Source organism: Miniopterus schreibersii (assembly GCF_964146895.1).
Source record: "Miniopterus schreibersii genome assembly, chromosome: 12".
In the NCBI taxonomy this organism is placed as follows: Eukaryota; Metazoa; Chordata; class Mammalia; order Chiroptera; family Miniopteridae; genus Miniopterus; species Miniopterus schreibersii.
The window spans coordinates 15,418,648-15,442,418 of NC_138112.1; the positions used below are offsets into that span (position 1 = coordinate 15,418,648).

Here is a 23,771-nt window from a genome sequence, read left to right on the forward strand (position 1 = left end):
GTAAAAATTCAAAGAACACTACATGATATATAAATAACACATGAATTATTTGCTCTTGAAAGAAAAATCAAGGGTCCCACATATATAAAAATGTTTGAGTACTGTGAACGTTTTCTGTTACTATAAATGTTCCTTTATAGTACCCGAAAAACCAAAGAGGAAAATAGTCAAGAAACCTGTCAAAAGTCCTTACAACAGTGGTTCTCAACCATATTATAACCATTCAGGGAGCTTAAAAATTAATGCCTGGTGCCCTATTACCAAATATGATGATGCAGCTAGGGCACAGATATTTTTAAAGACCTCCCAGGTGGTTTCAATCTATCGTCAAAGTTGAGAAGCACTGAACCAACCAACTTTTCCTACATCCCACTCTTATCTTCAGGTACCTTACACATCACCAGCTCAATTGAATTTTCTACCTTCCATAGCACCTCTCCCTTGTACCTCTGCAACCATTCCTAAGTAGAAAAAGTGTTTTCTCCATCTCCACAAATCAAAAGCTGATGTGCTCCTTTTATTAAATTTCTCTTCCAAATGGAAGTTATCCTCATTCCAAGTTCCCATTGCAAATAATTTGTACTTCCCTTATGCCACAAGATTTAGAAGTTGCACAGTTTGGTATTTAAGCTGTCTCTCCAGACTGTACTTTTTTTTTTTTTTTTTTTAACAAAATAACAAAGAGAAATGTCTGCTATTGACAATTAAGCAAAATTTATTAACTTATAATGTGAGAGTCACACTTATTCTTCTGTCAGCCAACACAACTAGCTACAGTCTCAGGAAACCTCTTCTCGGAACACCCCAGAGAAGAGCATCGCAGCAGTCAGCGTATGTCGCTCGTGGTCACACAGGCACACAGTGTTGAATATTTTCCTTTTATAAATATACACTGACTAACAGTATTATCCTTTATTCAGCCTTCATTTTTTTCATATTTCAAATTATTCTTTAAAGGTAAGAGATATTTGACAGGTATTTTTAATAATCAAAATGGCTGGCTGCTTTAAATAAATATTTATATTAATTGGGTTCCAGACTGCCTACAGAAAAAAACTATGCTGAAGTTTTACAACATGAAAATTACTTTTGATTTTCTGATACATTACTTATCAGGTCAGGGACTCAATAAAACTATCTTGGAAACACTGAATGTGTACATAAGCATCAATTATCCGGAAACATTACTGCCTTTGAAAATGTCCCATATGTCAGTGAATCTATTTCGACCCATCAGGTAAAATCTTCTTTTCATTGTGTAACTCGAGTCAGTCCAGGTAACCCTCTGGTGAAGCTCACAGTGCGTATGACCCCTCCCCAGATTCAGGTTTCCAATGAAGACAACCAGACAAAAAGAAAGCCCCTTGTGTCAATAGTGAGAAGAAAACAAAACTAAAAATACCATCAAGAAAAATGAAATTTCATAAAATATCCTGAGAGCTAAGTAAAGATACTGCAACACTGAAACAAAAAAGGACACTTCCAAAAGGAAACACTTAGAGGGTTAGAAAAACCTCCTGAGAAATAATACAATAACAGAAATGAAAAATTCAGTAGGAGAATTAGAAAATAAATTTGAGGAAATTTTGAAGAAATTAGGGTAAAACTATAAAGAAGAAAACAGGTTAGAAAAGAAGACAATTAGAGAAGCAGACCAGGAAGCTCCAAGACAAAATAATAAATACTCTAAAATGCCAGAACAGAGAAATGCAAGGAAAGAAATGATCAAGAAAATAATTTGCCCAGACAGTGTGGCTCAGTGGTTGAGCATCAACCCATGAACCAGGAGATTGGTCTGACTCCCGGTCATTGATGTTTCTCTCTCCCCCCTCTCCTTTCCTCTCTGAAATCAATAAAAACTTATTATTTATTTATTTATTTATTTATTTATTTATTTATTTATTTATGGAAATTACCCAAACTAAAGAAAATAAGTTTTCAGGTAGAAAAAACTCACATGGTATCTGGCACAGTGAACAAAAATAAACCTAAGCCAAGGCAGATGTCATAACTTTTAGAGCAAGAAAAACAAAGTTCTAAAAGATTTCAAGAGAGAGAGAAAAAAAAAGTTCACATCAAAAGGATCAGAATTTAAAATAGCTTTCAGTCTGCCCTGTCCGGGTGGCTCAGTCAGTTGGAGCGTCATCCTGTACACCAAAAGCTTGCAAGTTGGACTCCTGGGCACATACCTAGGTTTTGGGTTCAACCCTGGGTTGGGAAGCAACCAATCAGTGTTTCTCTCTTTCTCTCTCTCTCACTAAAAATCCATATAGCCCTAGCCGGTTTTGCTCAGTGGTTAGAGCATCGGCCCGTGGACTGAAGGGTCCCCGGTTCAATTCTGGCCAATGGCACACACTTTGGTTGCAGGCTCCATCCCTGGCCCTTGGTCAGGGCACATGTGGGAGGCAACCAATCAATGTGTCTCTCTCACATCAATGTTCCTCTCTCTCCCTCCCTCCCTCTCTCTCTCTCTCTTTCTCTCTCTCTCTCTCTCTCTCCCTTCCTCCCTCCCTCCCTCCCTTCCACTCTCTCTGAAAAGCAATGGAAAAAATATCTTCAGGTAAGGATTAAAAATAAATAAATAAATGAATAAATATCAATATAAACATATCCTCAGGTGAGGACTGAAATAAAAGAAAGAAAAAAAAAAGTAAGGCAATGTGCAAGCGAGAGCATCCTGAGAGGGTATGAAGACATAAAAGACCTGGGCAAAAACAGAACTCAGAAATCTTTTAAAGCATTTAACAAAAGAAAGGCAATGACAACAGGGGATACAATCAAAATATTATATGATCATGAAAGTATAAATAGAATTAATAAAGACTTATTTTTTAAATATTGAGAATATATTCAAGGGAAAACCCTTGAAGCCTAACAGATAATTTTTTTTAAATCCTCACCCAAGGATACGTTCATTGATTTGAGAGAGAGAGAAAAGACAGAGAGAGAAACACTGATGTGAGGGAAACACATGGAGTGGTTGCATCCTGCATGCGCTCCAACCAGGGCCAGGATCAAACCTGCAACCCAGGTACGTGCCCTTGACAGGGAACCAACCCCGAGACCCTTTGGTGTTCAGGTGGACACTCTAACCACTGAACACCACCAGTCAGGGCTAGGAGATATTTTTTTAAATAAAAGAAAGTATCAACATAATTAGCAGACAGTAAAACAGGTAAAATGGTTTATAGACAAATCTATATAAATTTAAAATGTTTATATTTTTACATTTATAGGGTCTAGATAAATTATTATATGGTGAATTGAGGAAAATATAGTTAAGATGTAAAACAGTATGTGCAAATACCATGCTCTTCTACTAAAGCTCAAGTAGGCAATACTATCAGTCTGACTCAGCAGAGACAAGCCATATTTTTTAAATCACTTAAGTAAAAATGTTATTTCTCACATTGATGAACAATAAGGCATGAGTGGTCTCCCTATTGTTTGCACTTTCATGCTCCCTCTGAACATTACCTGCATTGACACTGTGATCTCTTGAAGGGCAGCATCTGCTTCACCCTGCTTAATTTTAAGTAATACACTTTGTTCTCCAGCTTTTCTGTTCAGTTCATCCACAAGAGCTTTAGCTTCATTTAGTTTAGATACACCAGCCTATAATAATAAAATATTGATTGGCAATAATTTTTAAAAGAAATTTTATATACACCCAGTAAATAAAGCCTATAAGAATCAAGCAAAAATGCAAATGTGTACATATAAAACATTCACAAGTAAACTTGGATTTTTTTCTTACTGCTAATTATACTGATTTATTCAATTGTATGCTGATTAAGATGTAGTAAAAGACTCCACAGAGGCTTAAAAGAAAAATAGATTTTAAAACATCACAATAAAGCTGAACAGATCAAAACATACTTGACAGCTTAAACCTGGGTTTTTTTTTTATCTACTGCAGTACATGGGAGAGAAAATAGAAAGCAAGAAAAATCTCAGTAAACCTTTTCCATTTTTCAGTCTCATAGATGGGGGTAAAAGAAGTCAAGGGTCACTCTTCTTACACTGGACATTTGGATTTGTCTGTCCAGTACCTATATTTTTTAAGACACTGCCTCACATATGGCTCTGGTGGGCTGCCATTCAAAATCCTTGCCAATTCTCTGGGTGGTCATTTGACGCTGGCGTGGCAGTTATGGTGCCCCATCCCACTGCCCATGAATAATCCAAGGAACGGACAGGAAAAATATTTCCTCTTTTTTATGACTTGGGTGTTTTGTCAGATTTGGGGAGACAGTAATGGCAAAAAAGGAATGTAACCAACGTTGATTGAGGCCACAATAGAGGACGGGCATTGTGCTGGTTCTTTAAATATATACTTTACCTAATGCACACACAATAACCACTGACCCAATTAAGCTGCAACGCAGCAAGTTTAAGTGATTTATCCATAGCATCAGAGAACTAAATCAGGAAATTATCCCTCCCAAAGCATGCACAGTTAGTAGCTTAATATAAATAAAAGTGAATCATTAGAAAAAAGGAGAAAGATACTAACAAAGAGAACCTAAAATTCTGAAAAGGAAATTCTCTTTGACAAGTTCTGAAGCTGGGATTTTAATGACACATTTAAGTTTAAGCTGTAAAATTAGAGAAATATAGAAAGAAAAATGTTCAGAATGCAATAAGTGACATGGATAGAACATTTTTTACAAAATGTAATTTCTAATGTTTATTATAAAGCATAATCTTGGATATTATGTTTTAATTTATAGGTATTTCTGAATTTCTAAAAATGTTTTCCTGTGATAGAAACTTTTAAAGACAGCACCATAAGCTATAAAAGAACAAAAATACCACACAGTTAATATGAGGAATAATTATTGAATCAAAAAAATATAAAATCTTTACTGCAATTGTGTGGGCAATACAAATAAGGCATTTAATATAGTACAATGTTTATTTATAGTAAATATATGCCACAGACAACAAGGACTGTTGTCCTGTATATAGATAAAATAATTCAAGATTACCAATATTATACCTGCAAATGACTTTGTCTTTTTAATAATTCCTTTTTCTTGCTGCTACTAATGGCAGAATACACATGTAGAAAGGTCATGTATCTGCTTGGTGTAGCGCCATATGCTTTACAAGATTCGTGAATTAATAAAAATGATTTTAAAAAGTCAGGATCAACTAGAAAGAGATAGAAAACAAAAATGACTTAATATATGCGTGATCCATTAAGAATGAGAGAAAATAAACTCATCTATATTTAATTCATATGAGGTTCTTCCATATATATAACCATAAAAACGAGATATCATCTTTGCTTAAAGGTACACAGGCATTCCTAGACATCTATGTACTCATAGCTCCCATTTTCCTTATGAATTTTGAATTATTTAATTTCAGGGGACTCTATCCTTGCACTGTTATATATTTCCCATGAACACTTTTATTGCTGCAAGAAAGATACATCTACAAGTTGTTGTACCATATGAATTGGAACATAACACATATAATGCAGAAGTAAGCTCAATAAGAGCTGCTTGAATGGAAAAGACATACCAAACCAAATAACACATATCCACCCCCATTTGACATAGAGACAAACAGGATTTCAAATGCCAACAAATTAAGAATATGTTCATATTAGAGTTAACATATCCATGACCAAATACATCATCTTCCTCTCATTGCCACAATCTAGTTCCCTCTGTATTCCCCGCCTCAGTTAATAAAATCATCTCCTAACAAATTTTCTAAGCCAGAAACCTGAGAAAAAGCCTTGACTCCTCCTTCCTTGCATGCCACAGACATTACATAATAAAGTCCCCTTGAGACTCCCTCCTGCTATCTCCCAAATCCGTTCCTTCCTCTTAGGTTACTGGGATAACCTAGAGTGGTCCAATTGCCTCTGGTTTCTCCCTATACCAATCTATTTTCCAATAGCTGAAGAGAGAGATGGGCCCAGAGGCTTATCTTTCTAAAACAAGACACTGGTTACATTTCTATTAAAATCTCTCAATTACCTCGTATCGCCCACAAGTTAGAAGCCAAATTCCTTAGTCTGACACGGAAGGCTTTTATTGTCTAACCCTGCCTACCTTTTCTTCTTCTTGTAGTACTCTACTATTTATACAGCCTATGTTTTAGCCACTTGGGCTATTTACAGGCCCATAAAAATTCCTGTTTCATTTCTCCAAGCCTTTTCCATGTTAGTCACTCTAACCAGAATATCTTTCCCCAAAGTGCCTGTCTGGGCAATATCCATCTCCTGTAATACCTGCCAGTTAGAGGCTTCACTTTCGAAAGTACTTCACAAAAATATCTACCATCACATATCTTACTACATCAGAGTTTTATGTTTATATATAACATAATTCTTGCTATCATTAGACTATGAGCTCCTAAGTCATCCCCAGTATCCAGCTCAGCACCTAACATAAAATAAGTTCAGTGAATGTTTCATGATTAGATGGTTATATAAATAAATGAATGAATATACTGTGGTATAAAAGAAATATAAATACCACATTGAAAATTAATTTGGAATTGGAGGAAAAAATGAGAATATTATAGTTAAGAAAAGATTATGTCCACACTCAAAGAATATCATAAAACTTTTTCAGGTATAAATTGAGTTGTCATGATATATATATAAAAATAAAATCACATGAAAAGTTTAGGTTTCTAGCCAAAGACCCTAAACAAGAGATCATTGGAATCAAATATATATTGTTAATTTCTTAAATTCAAACAATAGATATTCTGTTAGCCCTATAAGAAATGATATAAAAATTTATTTAAAATTAAAGAGGGCTTTAAAGTTTAGTTTTAATCAAAAGAGACATAACTTTGTTAGTTCTGTATTATTCAAATTCATAATAATTGTGAATCTTTAATGGATCTGTAAAATTAGATGGCATCACTGGTAAAAATCAGTTAAAATCAATTTCATCAAAATTACCTGAATATTTTTTCTTTTCTTCTTTTCTTTTTTTGTCACCATGTTTTTCTTCACTACCTGTTTCATTAAATAACATTTCAGGTATCTAAAAAATGAAGAGCATTTCTTTAAACCTCAATTCAGTATGAAAAAGTTTTAGTAAATGCAATAGCAGAGGTTAAAAACGTTTTAACACACACAAAAACACAGTATCAATTGCACTTTTCTTCTAGGATTCTTTGCAGACTAAAAGAAAAAAAAAAAATCAACATATCCAAAGACATTCTTTCCTAGACAAGATTTTGACACATATCAACCATTAATTGATTGCAAATTAATGACACGGAAACACTCCAATATCTCACTTAAAAGACAATTAGACTATGACATGAAAGAAATCACAATTTGCATTAAGTTAGAAAATAATCACAAATGCCATTTAAAATCACAATAGACACTTCTCCAAAGAGGACCTACAAATGACCAAGAGACATATGAAAAAGTGCTCAACGTTGCTAATCATCAGAGATGCAAATTAAAACCACAATGAGGTATCACCTCACACCTGTCAGAATGGCACCATTAACAAGTCAACAAACTACCACTGCTGGCGAGGGTGTGGAAAAAAGGGCACCCTAGTACACTGCTGGTGGGAATGCAGACTGGTGCAGCCACTATGGAAAGCAGTGTGGAGTTTCCTCAAAAGATTAAAAATTGACCTGCCATTTGACCCAGTGATCCCACTGCTAGGAATATATCCTAAGAAACCCAAAACACCAATCACGAAGAACTTATGCACCCCTATGTTCACAGCAGCACAATTTACAATAGCTCAGATCTGGAAACAGCCCAAGTGCCCATCAGTAGATGAGTGGATAAAAAAGCTGTGGCACATTTACACCATGGAGTACTATGTAGCTGAAAAGAAGAAGGATCTTTTATCCTTTGGCACAGCATGGAGGGAACTAGAAAGTATTATGCTAAGTGCAATAAGCCAGTCAGAGAAAGACAAGTACCCCATGATCTCACTTATATGTGGAATGTAATAAACAAAATAAACTGTGAACAAGTCTAGATCCAGACATAGAAGCATGGAACACACTGAGGGATCTCAGAGGGAAGGAGGGAAGGGGGGAGTGGGTGGGGAGAGATTAATCAAAGAATTTATATGCTTATATGCATAACCCATGGATACAGACATTGATATGGGGAAGGCCTGGAGGTGGGGTGGATGCAGGGTGGAGGGGATCAAGGGGGATGAAAAGAGGACATCTGTAACATACTCAACAATAACGATAAAGAAACTTAAATAAATAAATGAATAAAATCACACAGTAACTAAAATATTTGGCATAAACTAACAAAATGACTTCATGGCATAAACGGATAGTAAGGATTCTTAGCTTTCTTTAATAAGAAATAATTAAAAGTAAATGAAAACAATTTAATAATTGATAATTCTAAAAACTATCTATTGTCTGACTATAACTAGGTTTTTGACACTATCACAAATAAAAAAATAACACCTCATAAACACACCATTATTACAGAAAATATGACAATCTTAAAAGATTACTATTTTAAAATATACAAAAACTCCTAGTTTCCTAGAAAAAAATAAACAGAACTATGAAATTTTAAAATTAAACCTAAAAGCTTCAACTTTTCATCTAACACAGTTAATATTAATACCAAGAGAGCACAAGTAGTCCAGGTAATTAGGTCAACAATCATTTTCTGAATTTCTCAGACTGAATAAAATGTAAACCAAAGGGTTTCTGAACTAATGGAGCATTTAAAAGTGCCACGGCTCTCCAGCCAGAGAATGACTTTCTCAAACACTTTCACTGATTTCTAACAAAACACCTAACCCTCTGCGAGAATTTCTTAAATTAACACATGTAAATCAATGGAAATTTGTTTCTTTGAAACTCACTTTCTCTAAATTGTCTATTCCTTATGTTAATTAGTTTGTGGCAAACATTTCACAAGATATACACATATTAAAGCACCATGTTATACACCTTAAATATATACCATTTTTATTTGTCAATTATACCTCAATAAAGCCAAGGAGAAAAAAACTGGTCTATTCCTAAACAATATCCTATATTAGCTAAGTTTTTCTGCCCAGATCCTCCTACATTCCCCTTTGCCTCCACTTTCCCTTCTTGGAGATAAAAAAATAGCACTTTCTAAAAACTGAATGGGAATATGAACCCTATTAACTCCTATCGACACCTTCACCTCTTGCTTGAATTGTTCTTTCTGATATCTTATCCACCACCTTGTTCTCAGCCACTCGCCCCACCTCCAATGGTCATATCGGGACCTCGTCATTAACAACAACCAGAATCATACCATAATCTCATTTTCAAATGTCCCACTCACCCACCACTACACTCCCATCTTCCCAGCTCATTCCCTCCACAATGTCCACAATCCTTAGGACCCACAGAGACCTACAGTCTATTAATTTTACACCTTTACACTGTCATTCACCATCTTCCTATTGTAATTGCTCAATTCCCCTGGCCTTCATTTGCTATGTCATACTCAAGTAGCAAAGCCCCAATCCTGGTTAAATGAAAGTCACCCCTATTTGGAGGTCTGCCCTATGAGGAGGTCTAGCACATGTGGCTAGAGAAAAACACACAATTATACTGATTGGCCTCAGCTGAACTTCATGATCACTGACCTCAAGTGAACCTGTAGAGCTACCTACCCATTACTCCATTCTCCTAAACCTTTCCCTTCTTTTCTCTTCTAAACTACTATTTTGCATATCCTCTCATATATCTTCAAGATTCCAAAATCTGTTCCCTCAACTTTTCTCTCAATAATCTTACTTCCTATTTCACTGAGAAAATAAAAACAATCAGAAGTGTCCAAAACTTGCCAAACTGCACCTTGGACCTTTGCCCCTGTACTCTGCTTTCTTTCCTGTTATTATGGATGACACTTTCCTTCTCCAAGCAAAGACCAATCCTTAACCCTTTCATCTGTGCACTAGACTCTTACGCTGTCCACTACCAATGATATTGCTCTAGCAATTTTTCCATCCTTCCAGTAACATATACTTTTTGCTTCCTTTCTGCATGTGAACAGGCTTGTCCCATCTTAAAACTAAAACAAAAACTAAAAACTAAAAACACCCCCACTTCTTCCAATTACTGATCCATTTCTCTCTTCTACTTTATAACAAAATTGCTCAAGAGAAATGACTATATTCACTGTCTCCAATCCTCTTCCATTTTTTCTGAAATGTATTCCAATATTGCTTTTTCCACTACTAACTGAAACTGCTTTATCAAAATCACCAATGACCTCCATGTTGTTAAATCCAATGATCAATATTCAGGCCTCATCTACTTTCATGATCCAGAGTTAATCCTTCCTCTCCTTTGAAATGCTGTCTTCACTTGGCTTCTAGGCTTCACTTGTCTCCACGCTCTCCTGGTTCTCCTTGTGTTCTCTAGCAGCTCCTCCTCAGTATCCTTTGTGGGTTCCTCCTCTTCATTTCAACTTCTTAATGTTAAAGTACCCCAGAGTTCAGTCCTTGGATCCATTCCCTTTTTTCACATTCAGTCCTTTGATGACATCATTCAATCCCATAGCTTTAAATAATACCACCTACAGTCTGACAACTCCCCAATACTTATCTGTATACCTGACCTTTCCCCTCAACTCCAGATTCATATATCCAGCCTTCTCAACCTTGCATCTTGGATGTCTGACATCTCATATTTAACACATGTAGTATAGCAATGACAGATTTTTTGAATTACATTTTTTTAATTTAAAAAAACTGCTAAAATCATTACTGTGATGTTTTTATTATAAGCTAGCCTATGATAGGCTAGTGAAATGCATACATTTTTAAAAGTACAAAAGACATCTTGCGGTCCTTAAGAACATAATCTTCAACCTAAAATTCTCGACTCAACTAAACTATCATTATGAAGAAAATAGGGTTATCTTCAGACATATGAGAGACGTTCAGTGCCACAATTAAGGCAATTATTATATCAAACACCAAAGAAAGTTGTGAAAATCAGTAACTTCAAAAAGAAAATGGGCTTATATTTTTTATTTCCTTGTGTAAATGTTAAACTTACTTTCTTCATGCTGCTATCTGACCAACCCTCCATCCACAACACCTGGCATTTCTTATGCAATGCTGGATTACTCTCACAGTTTATTATGAAGTTTAAATTTGCAGAATCCATTATCAAGACAATATGCAAGTTTTGTTGAATTCCTAAAAAATACATAAGAAAATTATAATTATGGAATATTATAGCATTAATAATTGGGGAATCCTACATATGGTCTGGTTTTACGAGATTAAAATTTTTTGCGGTGGAATGGTAGGAGCTATTTATTAAAAAGAACAAGTGCCCTGGCCAGTGTGGCTCAGCGGTTAGAGCTTTACCCTGCACACCGAAGGGTCTTGGGTTTGATTCCCAGTCAAGAGCACATGCCTGGATTGCAGCTTTGACCCCTGATGCTGGGTTGGGGTGCTTGTGGGAGACAACCAATCAGTTTCTCTCTCTCACATACTGATGCATATGTGCGTCTCTCTCTCTCTTCCCTCCTTCCCCCTCCCTTGTCTTTCTCTAAAAAGCAATGGAAAAAATATTCTCTGATGAGAATTAACCAAAAAAAAGGGAACAAGCTATGAAACAGTATTATAGTACAATTATTTATTTTAGTTAAAAAATACTTGTGTGTGTGTGTGTCTGTATGCATACTAATAAGATATCCGGAAGGATATTCATGAAGAAGATAGTGTGTATACTATATTGCTGTTTTGTATGTTATTTTTCAAATGTGATACTGGATTATGTTCTATAATTTTTCTTTCAAGGATTTTTGTTTCAACATTCACAAGTAAAACTGATATCTGGTTTTCTTTTAAAAGAAATATCTTTTCCCTGTTTCAATATCAATGCTATTTTCCCTTCTAAAATGAAATTTGGAAACTTTCCTACATTTTCTATGTTCTAAACAGTTTAAAATAGCATTAGGATAATCTGCTTCTTAACGGTGTGGTAGATTTTCCTTGTAAACTGGAAGGAGAGGGAAAGGAGGGAAGCTCTCTAACAACTTCCTCTATTGTATCAATATTAAATGTTCTTTTTAAAAAAATAAAGAAGACAAATGTAATAGTAATGTCTGGGTGGTATTGCCTTATTTTTTACATATTCAATTTTGGATATCTACAGTACACATAAAACTGTTTCTGTAGTAATAACTGGTTATTTAGTTTTTAAAAGTCTATAGAGTCTGGCACAAACTAAATAGTTCATTAATTCTCTAATAGGAAGTACAAGCACTAATTTTACCATATGAAAACAAAGGCTGTAAAGTAAATATTTCAAAAACCATTGCCACACTTTCATCCTTCCCTTTTGTTAAAATTTTGCTAACATTTTTATATAGGTTGGCCTTTAGGCTATTTATGTGTTATTTTCTAAAAGGTCCACAAAAAAGAAAAAAAGTATAAATCACCAACTGGGCACAAAGTTTAAGATACCTTTGCAATGTATAGAAAATAAGTACATTAAATGGCATTGATTTCACATGAACTAAAGTTTGAATTGATTAATAATTACATGTCACTTACTATATGTGAAGTAATTGAAGGTTGGTCCAAAAAATCCATCCTGTGAAGCCTGATCCTTGAGAGGCACCAGCAAGGGCTCTAATTCTTCAAGAGTATAGAGTCCAGGAACTTCACCTGCAGCAGAACATTACATTTCTTTTGAATTTTAGTTGCATTACACTAATTCAAAATACATTTTCCATGCACAATGCTTTTTCTATTTTTATATTAAATAACCTGGCCTTATTCAATCTTTGTTTCCAAAAATATGCAAACCTTATCACCTCAATATTACTCACAAATCTACATCTGCTGCCTTCATTTGATAAAATTCAAACTCCTCAGCAAGCTATTCAAGACAGTTCATAATCCATTTATCAATCCATTTATCTGCCTTCTTAGGTTCTTCTTCAACCCTCCTCAACAGAATCGTGTTCTAGCCTCATTGGACATCGTTGTGTCCCATACATATAATGAAATGCTTCCTCTTTCTGGAATATAAACCCACAGTCTTCCTCTGCCCCTTCTCTTCCCCCCAAATTAACATTTATCCTTCAAGATATTACTTTGCCAACTGCTAATCCCATGAGCCTTTCCTGACTACCCCTATGCTAGATAAAGGACTCTTTTCTCTTTCACATAATATCCAAACATATCACTGTTTAGCATTTATCACATCATTTAATAATGAATGAATGACTTCCCTTGCCTGCTGATGAGATTCTGAATTCCCAGAGGACAAACATTTGACCATGTTCAATATTAACCCTAGGGAACTCTTACCAAAGTATCAGGAACACAAATATTTGTTAGGTAAATAAATAACTGAGTGAATGGATGGATGAATAAAGTTGTACTAGGCATCAGAAGAACTAATCCATGAAGTGCTACTAGGCAATACAATGATGAAAGGCAGTCAAAGTGGACTAAGGCTACAAGCATTTGATAGAGGGCCTGAACCATGTATTCAATTAGTCCAGTATTTAGCACTGGGTCTGGCACATAATGGGTACTTAATAAATATCTGTTAAACCAATATATTAGTAGTTCACAAGACACTATAAGATCTAGAAAATTCTTTTGCTATATACTCAAAGCACTGCATTCATGTAGGGCCCATCACAGTCTGATTTCTACTTTACTTTAGGCTCAACTCAGAGATATTAGGCCACTCGCCATTCTCCAAGCTTGTACATATTCAAATGATGCACACTCATATTTGCTCTATGTCTTTCTCTAAATTGCAGCCATACAAAGATATTTTTGATTCCTTAAGTTTAGTAAAGAAAGCTGGCTCTACCTACATATTATGCACGATGGGGAATAAGAATTTGAAATAAGAAGAGAGGCAAAGGCCTATTGAGTACTTTCTCTGGAAGTAGTTTTCAAATATATTTTTTGCCAAAAATGTTGGCAAAATTTAACATTACCAAAATTTAATTTTATTCATGATTTTTGCAGTCATATCTTGATAATAAAGACCAATTTATCTTGCTAAAAATAATTAATGGATTACTGTTTATTTGGATGTTTGCTTTCACAAAGAAATAAAAAACCTGTAAGGCTGGTCTACTAGTCCATCTCAGACAAAATGAACAAGGTCTCCACCTAGTGACGACATAAGCAATATGCAATAAGAATATGCACCTTAAAAATAAAGAGGGTGCTCTGTAAAAAGACCACAAATGCTCCCAGCTTGCTCAGGACCTACCACTTTCACTGTGCCATTACTCCTCAGTTCTTCTAACAGAAATTCACCTACAAACTTGTGTAACTAGATTCCTGGATACCTCGTATTATAAATTAAATGTTTTTTTCAACCAACGCTGTTAAATTCTAAAAAAAATACTATTCTATCCAAAGCCTGATACAAAACAAGTATTTATTAATAACTGAGTCAAACATGAGCATCATTTAACTTTGTCCTCGGTCCCCATAATAGAAGAATCTATGCAGTTGAAACTAACATTTAAAGAGATTTTGTATTTAAATGACAAAATACTCTTGGTGCAAGTTTAAAACTAAGCTACCACAAACCAATTCTACAAACAGTAAAATTATTCATTATAAAGAGATTCTAATAAATTTCATAAATTCTTCTGAAAATAAAAAATATGAGAAATTGCACGTATCTTCCCCAGGAAGCCACCAAAAAGGTCAGGTGGTTCCAGAGACAACAGGAGTATACCACAATTTGAGAAAAATAAGATCTCATATTATCTGGAATATGCCTGTATTCATATGTCCATATCAAGGCCATACCATAATTATCCAACCATTCCACTAATGATGGACAGTGAGGTTCTACAAATGTTTTATTGTAAATTATATTACATATTTCTTACATACTTGTTCTTTTATTTCTGTAGGTTAAATTTCTACAAATAATAAAATTGCTATATCAAAAGGTATGGTACATTTTTTAAATAAGTAGGTAATGGTTGATAACTTTCCCAAAGGGTTATAACAGATCACAGTGCCACCAAAGGAAATGAGAGGGCCAATTTTTCAGTATACTCACCAATAGTCAATTTTAATAATCATGTTTATAAAATTCTTTAATCTTTTGGTTTTACAGAAACAAACTTCTCAATTCTCCTTTTCTGAGCATGTTTAACCCCATATCACCTTAATAAAAGCTATGCCAAAAGTTCTCTGAAACATTATTTTGCACAAGATAATTTACTCGCATAATTTTTACATTACAACTTTATGTTCTATGAATAGAAACCATTTGCTTGCCTGAAGACAGAAGGCTATTGATCATCTCCAAAAATGCAGGGTGCACAAACTGGTGATCCTCAAGAAGCAAAACCACCTGCTGTGCTTCAACCCCTGCAAGACTCAGCACCTGCACAAAAGAAAATATCCCTTGGGACCATTAATATTTTTGGAACAGTTAAAAACTTTCATTGTGCACGTAAACTAAGTCACATTATTTCTTTTTTTATTTGTATTTCTGTAATCAAAATTAAAAATTAAACGTTAGCTATATAGTTTGGAAAGTAAATCCAGCCCATGAACAAATACTATTTGGGGGAAATTTTAATTATCTTATAGGTAGGATAGTAAAACAAAAGCTAAATCATTTTTACACGTACCTACCTACATCCTGTGTAAATTTCTCCTTTTATTTCTTTCGCGTCCATCTAACATTCATTCAGGGGTACCTGAGAGTTTGAAATCCTAATAGGAATTTTTTTCCTATCTGTACATAATATAATTTTCTAATAATCATGGGAAAATAATCATCAAAATTAAAGACTATGTTGTATATCAGAGCCTTAAAGATCTTTAAAGGCTTTTACAATAATAACTAACTGTGATTTAAAATCAAATAAAGCAAAAGATTGTAACTCACATGTTTGAGATCATTTTTGAACTGCTTGAGTTCATATCCTCTGGAGATCTTTGGGGAAAATAGCACCGCTCCATGCATATGACTGACTAAAGAAGTGATAGTCCGACGGCCTACGCCACTGCGTCCTGCTAACAGAAGTGAACCTCCAGGGAAGCTCAGCACTCTATCTATCCGAGACATATATTCCAGGACTTCTTGAAAAAGTAAAATATCTAAATTCTGGTTATCACGTCCATAATGAATAAGACCCTTTTAAAAAATCACAAAGAATATTTTATAATTACTATATGCCCCGATTACATAATAAAAGTGTTAATATCTAGATTAAGATATTAACTTTTAATGCACTCTAGAAAAAGAGTTAAGTGATACATGTAATCTCATATTCTACATTTTATTTATCCAATAATCCAGCTTTATGGCACTTTCTAAGGAAAAATGTGTATGATATCCAACAAGTCAAGGGTCCATAAATATCAGTTACTTTTGAATACAATTGCTGTAACTAGTAAAAAGCAGTGTGAGGTACCAGGTTAATTATAAAAACTTCAAAAGCTCTCAAATTTTATTAGTTGTTACAAATCAAATCAGTGTGTGAGACCATATATAAAAATCCTAAAATTCTAGAAATAGAAACTTAATGCCTAAAAAATGTTTTGTGAACTTTTGTTCTTATGCATTGCTCAGAGATGAGTCGGAAGTCCACACACAGGCAGATGCCCTGCCAGGGACTATACAACAGAGTGACGGAAGAGAGAGGACGAGACCTCACATACTTAACTTTAAGCATTCCCAACTTTGCAATATCCACTCCAGGCAAATCAATCAATTACCAGACCATGAAAAACCTTTCTTGATATACAATCCACACTAACTTCCATATAAATATTAATTTTTTAAGCAATCATATAGAATACTGTTTCTTCTTTATTGTAATTAAACTGAAAAAAACCTGTCTAGATGGTGCTGCTCAAAGCTTCAGTGAACCAGAGCATCAACATCATCTGTGAGCCTGTCAGAAATTCAGTCTTTGGGCCCCACCTACTGAATTCAGACTTCCTTGAGATGGGAACCAGGAATCAGTATATTTTCTGTTTCTTATGCTCACTGAAGTCTGACACCACTACTTTAGGATGATTTCCTAATTAATATCAATCCTTATTAATATTTCCAACATCATGTATCTTAGCGATTTTACATGTATCTGTGTAATCACATGTGCATCTAGTTAGATTTGCCACAATGAACCAAATTCCCACAATAACCAGCTCTATCTATTCTATAATCTGGCACCCCATGCCCCTAAAAATCTTGCAATAAATATTTTTTAAATTGATAATAACCAAACCCCAATTCAAATTCATGATTCATATTATACCTTTTTAATAACATCCTTGAGATCTGCAGAATTTAGTTTTCCAAGTGGTTTTCCATGTGGAGGCAATGGCTGTCCTGGGGCTGCCCTTGTTCCTGAATCATGTCGGGCTCCCCATGTAACATAGAAACTATCTGTAGAAATAAAAGATATTGTTTTATATGTGTTATCTGCTATGGAAGCATCAGTAAAATACATTGCTCATTAAATTATTTTTAAATTAATTAGTTCAAATAAGATCACCTGCAGAAAGGCAAACACATCATTTTAAAGTGTGCCTTGGAAGATCAATAAGATCAGTTAAAATACAAAGATTTAAATTGCTAAATCGCTCTACCTGAAAACTAACTGATGAGATCCCTATTTTATCTTTGGATCCCACTTCTCTTTACCCCCCAAAATTACTTCCTTCTAACTTTCCCCTACTATTCCTCTTCTACTCTGTCCAATTTTCCTTCTCTTTCTCCAGAATCTCCAGATAAAATTTTTAGATTAAAAATAACATATAGTCCGGCCAGGCATGGCTCAGTGGTTGAGCATCAACCTAGGATCCAGGGGATCGGGGTTCGATTCCCCATCAGGGCACATGCCCAGGTTGCTGGCTCAATCCCCAGTTGGGGGCATGCAGGAGGCAGCTGATCAATGACTCTCTCATCACTGATGTTTCTATCTCTCTCCCTCTCCTTTCCTCTCTCTGAAATCAATAAAAATATATTAAAAATAAATAAGTAAATAAATAAAATAACATATAAAATTTGCAAGGAAATAAAATAATCTCAAAACTTTCCTTGAAAAAGAACAGATTTATTCATACTGCCAAGAGCTCTAACTTCTAAAATAAATTAATTAACCAAATTTTGATTAGAAAACAAAAATCCCACAAACTTCCCTGAAATTTATCTACAGCATTGTTCCTGTTACCATATAGAAAGATCTGTTCACCATTTTACTGAACTTTTCCCTTCCGAATTCCTCTGGGAACTAACTGTTCCATCAAGTATCCTCCCTGTCACATGCCCAACTCAACCACAACTTAATCTTCCCTAGACCCAGGCTACTTCATGTTCCTTTCCTTCGCCACCACATTTTTCACATTATCATATTATCTTCCTTACATTATCTTCTATCTTTGGAAACCACTAGACTAAAACTTTTATTTGGGAGCAACAATACTGCCCTAATCGCCAAGTCCAAATCTTTTTCATAGTCATTTTTTGTGTGCAGCTCCTTATTGAACCTTTTTCCTTGGATCCATATGACCATACTCATCAAGTCAAAATCACTATTTCTTTTCAGTTTTCTGTTTATCCCTTTTATGTTTATTTTCCCTGGGATTTAATTCAGACCGTTACTCTTTAATTCTAAACACTCCTCTTGAATAATTTAATCTTATTCTGTGGTTTAAATTGTCAACTATTTTATACCCCAAACCCACTCACTACTTATTTCTAGGCAAGTCTCCCAAGTTCTAGTTTAGTCTCATATTTCTAATTGCTTAACAGACATATAATTCATGCATTCATTCATTAAACATTTATCACACACCTGTATTTAAACACTGTACTTTGTTAGAGATAAGTAGTAAGGCAAACATGATTCCTACTTTATAGAGAGATAACCTTTATGTAGATTCCCAAAAGACACTCAAAAAGTTTGCAAACATTCAAACATACACCTAAAACTAAACTCATTATCTTCACACCTCATCATTTCTTCCCTGGACTGCTGTAGTTCCATCCTTACCCTTGTTTCCCTGCTACAAGTCTCTGGCCCCTCAACTATATCCTCACTGCTACTGGAGTGACACATATAGAAACAAAATCTGATGGCTCTACGCCACTCCAATATCAGTTTCCCAGAGCCAAGGCAAACAAACACATACGGTTCTCCTAACCAAGGCCCTTGGCAATCTGGCTCCACTCACTACTTAAATTCCTATGTCCCTCTCCGCCTCATTACAAACCCCAGCTTTCTCAAGCCTTGGGTTCTTTACATGTTCTTTTTCTCGTCTGGAATGCCCTTCCCCTCTTCTTCACTTAACATAGCCAACCTCTGCCCTGGCCAGTTGGCTCAGCTGGCTGGAGCATCATCCCATACACCAAAGGGTTGCCAGTTTGATTCTGCAGTATATACAGGAGGCAACCGGTAAATGTTTCTCTCTCACATTGATGTTTTTCTCTCTCTCTTCCTTTCTCTCTCCCTTCCTCTAAAAATCAATAGAAACATATTCTCAGGTGAGGATTACATATATATATATATATATGTATATATATATATGGCCAACCTTTAAGATACAGAGTCTCTATAATTGCTCAAAAAAATTAAAATCTTAGATGTAAATTTAACAAAATACGTATAGGACTTGAATGCTAAAAACTATACAAAACTGATAAAACAATGACTAATAAATAAACCAATATATCATGTTCATGCACTAGAAGATTGAACATAATAAAGACGTCAATTCTCCCCAAACCAGGAAACAGAGTTAATGCAATTCCTAACATCTCAGCAATACTGCTTATACATATAAGCAAGATTATTCTGAAATTTATATGGAAAAGCAAAGAAACTGAAATAGCTAAAACAATTTTGAAAAAGAATAAAGCAGGAGGAATCAGTCTAACCAATTTCAAGGCTTATGTAGCTACAGCAATCAAGACAGTGTGGTACTGGCAAAAGGACACACATATACATCAATGGAACAGAACACAGAAATAGACCAACACAACTAATTTTTTACAAAGATACAAAAGGAATTCAAGGTAGAAAGGTAGCCTTTCCACAAACGGTGCTGGAACAATGGACATCCATAGGCAAAGTAAACCGTGACTTAAATCTCATTCTTTACACAAAAATTAACTCGACCCTAGCTGGTTTGGCTCAGCCGTTAAGAGTGTTGGCCCTCAGACTGAAGGGTCCTGGGTTCCATTCTGGCCAAGGGCACATACTGCGGTTGCAGGCTCAATCCCTGGCCCCAGTCAGGGCGAGAGCAGGAGGCAACCAATCAGTGTGTCTCTCTCACATCGATGTTTCTTCTCTCTCTCTCTCCCCTCCTCCCTTCCACTCTCTCTGAAAAGCAATGGGAAAAATACCCTTAGGTGAGGGTTAAAAATAATAATAACTCAAAGTAGACCATTAACTTAAAACATAAAACTATAAAAGTTTGAGGGAAATATCTTCACAATCTAGGACTACACAGAGTTATTACACTTAACACCAAAAGATCCTTAAAAATAAAAATTAATCAGTTGGACTTCATAAAACGAAAACCTTTTTATCCGTGAAAGACCCTATTAAGAGAATGAAAAGACAAGCTACAGAGTGAGAGAAAATATCTGCAAACCACATATTTGACAAAGGACTAGTATCTACAATATATAAATAACTCTCAAAACTCAACAATAAAAAAATAACTAATCCAATTGAAAAACAGGCAAAAGACATGAAGAGACATTTCACTAAAGATAATACACAGATGGCAAATAAGCCCATGAAAAGATGTTAAACTAAATTAGCTGTCAGCAAAATGCCTATCAAAACCACAATGTCATGAATACACGCTTATCAGAATGGTTAAAATAAAAATAGTAACAACACCATGCTGGCAAGGATGCAGAGCAATTCTATCACTGATGTATCACTGATGGGAATGTAAAATGATATAAGCACTAGAAAACAGCATGGCAGTTTAAAAAACATAAGCATACAAGTACCATACAACCCTACAACTGCATTTTATATCAGAGAAACAAAAATGTATGTTTACATCAAAGCTTGTACATATATGTTTATCAGAGCTTTCTTCCTAATAGCAAAACACTTAAAACGACCCAGATGCCCTTCAACAAAATGGTTTAAGAACTGGCAGTTCATCCGGATACCGACTCAGCAATGAAAAGGAACAAACTACTGAAATATGCAACAGCCTGCATGTGTACATCCCCAGAGAACTATTCTGAGTGCAAGTAAGATTCTTGGAATGGCAATATTATATACAGAACAAACTGGCAGTTTCCAAGGGGTGGGCTACAAAAGGGCAACACGACAGATCCTTGTGGTGCTGACCTGTAGATTGTGTATCAAATCAATTCCTGGTTGTGATGTTGTGCTATAATTTTGTCAGATGTTACCACTGGGGGGAACCAAGTAAAACACCCATGTGCTCTCTCTGTATTAATTCTCACAACTGTATGTGAATCTATAATTATCTCAAAATAAAAAAATTAGTTTTAAAAGTTTCAAAGTAGCTTCCTCAAAAAATAATTACTCTCTACCTCTTATACATCCCTAACATCAAGCATTTATCCCAAATATATTCAAAAAAGTTATTAATTAAAACGCTGTATGCTGTGTTCAATTACCAGTTTAACCATCTACTTGAACAAATCATTGTGGCTTCTAAACACATTAGCAATAGTTACAATTGCAAGCAAGGACTTTCATATCTATATCTGTCATCAGATTACAAGTTTCTTGAGCACAAGAATGTGTCATTTATTTTTAAATCCCAAGATTTAATTTTTATTAATAAATTAATATTCTTCCATGTGAAAATCATATTTTCCTAGATCTAACATATATCAACCCTTCATTGAAAAATAAAGTACTGAGAGAAAAAAAAGTAGATATTATTGAGTCCTACATAGGAGACTTTGAAATACATCAAATTTTAGAGAATTCATATACCTAATAAGACAGTGATATCTAATTCCCAAAAGATATGACACTTTCTTTATAAAAAGAGACACTATCAACTCAATTCTCAGACTGAGAAAAATGGCACCATTTAAGAACCACAGCCTCTCCACACTAAGCCATGGAACTGCAGGTCACGAGGACATAAATCCTCACTAAAAATCAAGCCAACTCTGTACTATCATCAGGTTTCTCCCACCATTTCATCCCACCTTAGGTTCTCTTGAACTCATTTCCTGATTCCAAAACTCAAGCAACACCTAGAAAATTACTTCTATCAATCTCAACATCTTTCTGACCTTCACGATTCATTTTGGGACCAATATTGAACCCAGAAATGTACAATGTACAAGGTGGGGCAAAAGTAGGTTAACAGTTGTGAGTACATGAAACACAGAGTTTATTCTTGTATCATTAATTCTTAATTACTGTATCATTTTCCATAGGAACAACTATAAACCTACCTTTGCCCCACCCTGTATAGAATGTATTACATGAAGTATTTTTGAAGCCTAGCTATACACTCTAATAGAAAAGAAACCCATTTTGTAGCTTGAAAGCAATTTTATTAGGAAATATTTCCATAATATATTCCTGTTTTTATCAAAAGTCTTTTCACCATGATGATTTTCATCACATGCATTATTCCCACAGCAGTTTTTAAACTACAAATTTGTTATGAAGCAGTAATAACTGCTAATGCAACATAGCTGCTTTGACTAACCTATGTTATGTTTTGTTTACTGTAACAACGGGCAAAGCTAGTACCGGGAATAAGTAAGTTCTGTGCTGACAGTATGAACAGTGACGGCAATGAGAATGGCCATGACTTTCAAGCAAAAGTTCATTGTAATCAAATATGGATTTTCACAATAACCTTAAGTTTCATACATATATAACTATTTAAAAACTTCATTAGTAAAAATCCTTCAGGAGATACAATTTTGAATTGCAAATGTAAAACACTTTGGCCTGATTCCTTTTTTCCCCCAAAAAACAATTATTGTCATCATAGTTTGGAATGTAATTATTGACATCTAGCAAAAATGACAGAGCAACCCCTTATGATAAAAATAATGTTAAAATTATCCAAAATGTTTACCTGTTTAGACATACCAAATCATGCTACTAGTAAACTGAAGTTCTCATGACATTTATATATTTACATAAACTTGGTAACTATATTACCTGCCATGTTGTCTAGTATATCTGACCCCCAATCTCCTTGAAGCACTGACATTAAAATGTTGTCAAATAAATGAAGTTCCTTTGCACCAACAATTTTGTCACGAAATAAGCGCCTTGCTTCATATGCTACGATTTCTAATACATAATCTAGCGGATGGTGTGAAGGTCCTAAAAAAAGGTAAAATTTTCTTTAATTGTAATAAAACTCAAAGAATTTAAAAATGGTCAGTTTCAACATATTATTAGAAAGAAATAGTGAGAATCTACATACCATAATTGTGGCATCAGATAAACAGAAAAAAAAGAGGAAAAAAAAAGTTTAAATTCATTGGGTTAACGAGTTCGTAAATTTTTTGATTATTTAAAGTTAAGCACTATTCACTATTATCTCTAGTTTAATAAAAATATCAATACCCAAAAGCATTTTAAACATGCTTTGGTTACAAAGAATAATAATTTCATTTTTCCCAAAATCATGTTTTAATCATCATAATCATAAAGAGTTTAGATGACAAAACATAATATTATAATTTTAATATTAATGTTTAAATTTAATGTTTATTTAAATTACATGTTAATGTTATTTTACTTATGCTTTTTTAAAATACTATAAATAGTAACAATACTC

General features: G+C 34.5%; 1 protein-coding gene across 2 annotated transcripts in view; it reads right to left on the reverse strand.

Moving 5' to 3' along the window:
• DYNC2H1 (dynein cytoplasmic 2 heavy chain 1) overlaps positions 1-23,771 on the reverse strand; it is a 244,420-nt gene that overhangs the window by 147,591 nt on the left and 73,058 nt on the right. For both annotated transcript variants that reach the window (XM_081152801.1, XM_081152800.1), the window contains exons 47-55: positions 23,144-23,311; positions 17,261-17,391; positions 15,883-16,131; positions 15,264-15,372; positions 12,543-12,656; positions 11,032-11,174; positions 6,935-7,019; positions 5,003-5,157; positions 3,478-3,615 (exon numbers count right to left, since the gene is read on the reverse strand). In XM_081152801.1, the coding sequence (XP_081008927.1) occupies positions 3,478-3,615; positions 5,003-5,157; positions 6,935-7,019; positions 11,032-11,174; positions 12,543-12,656; positions 15,264-15,372; positions 15,883-16,131; positions 17,261-17,391; positions 23,144-23,311 (1,292 nt within the window). The remainder of the gene's footprint in view (positions 1-3,477; positions 3,616-5,002; positions 5,158-6,934; positions 7,020-11,031; positions 11,175-12,542; positions 12,657-15,263; positions 15,373-15,882; positions 16,132-17,260; positions 17,392-23,143; positions 23,312-23,771) is intronic.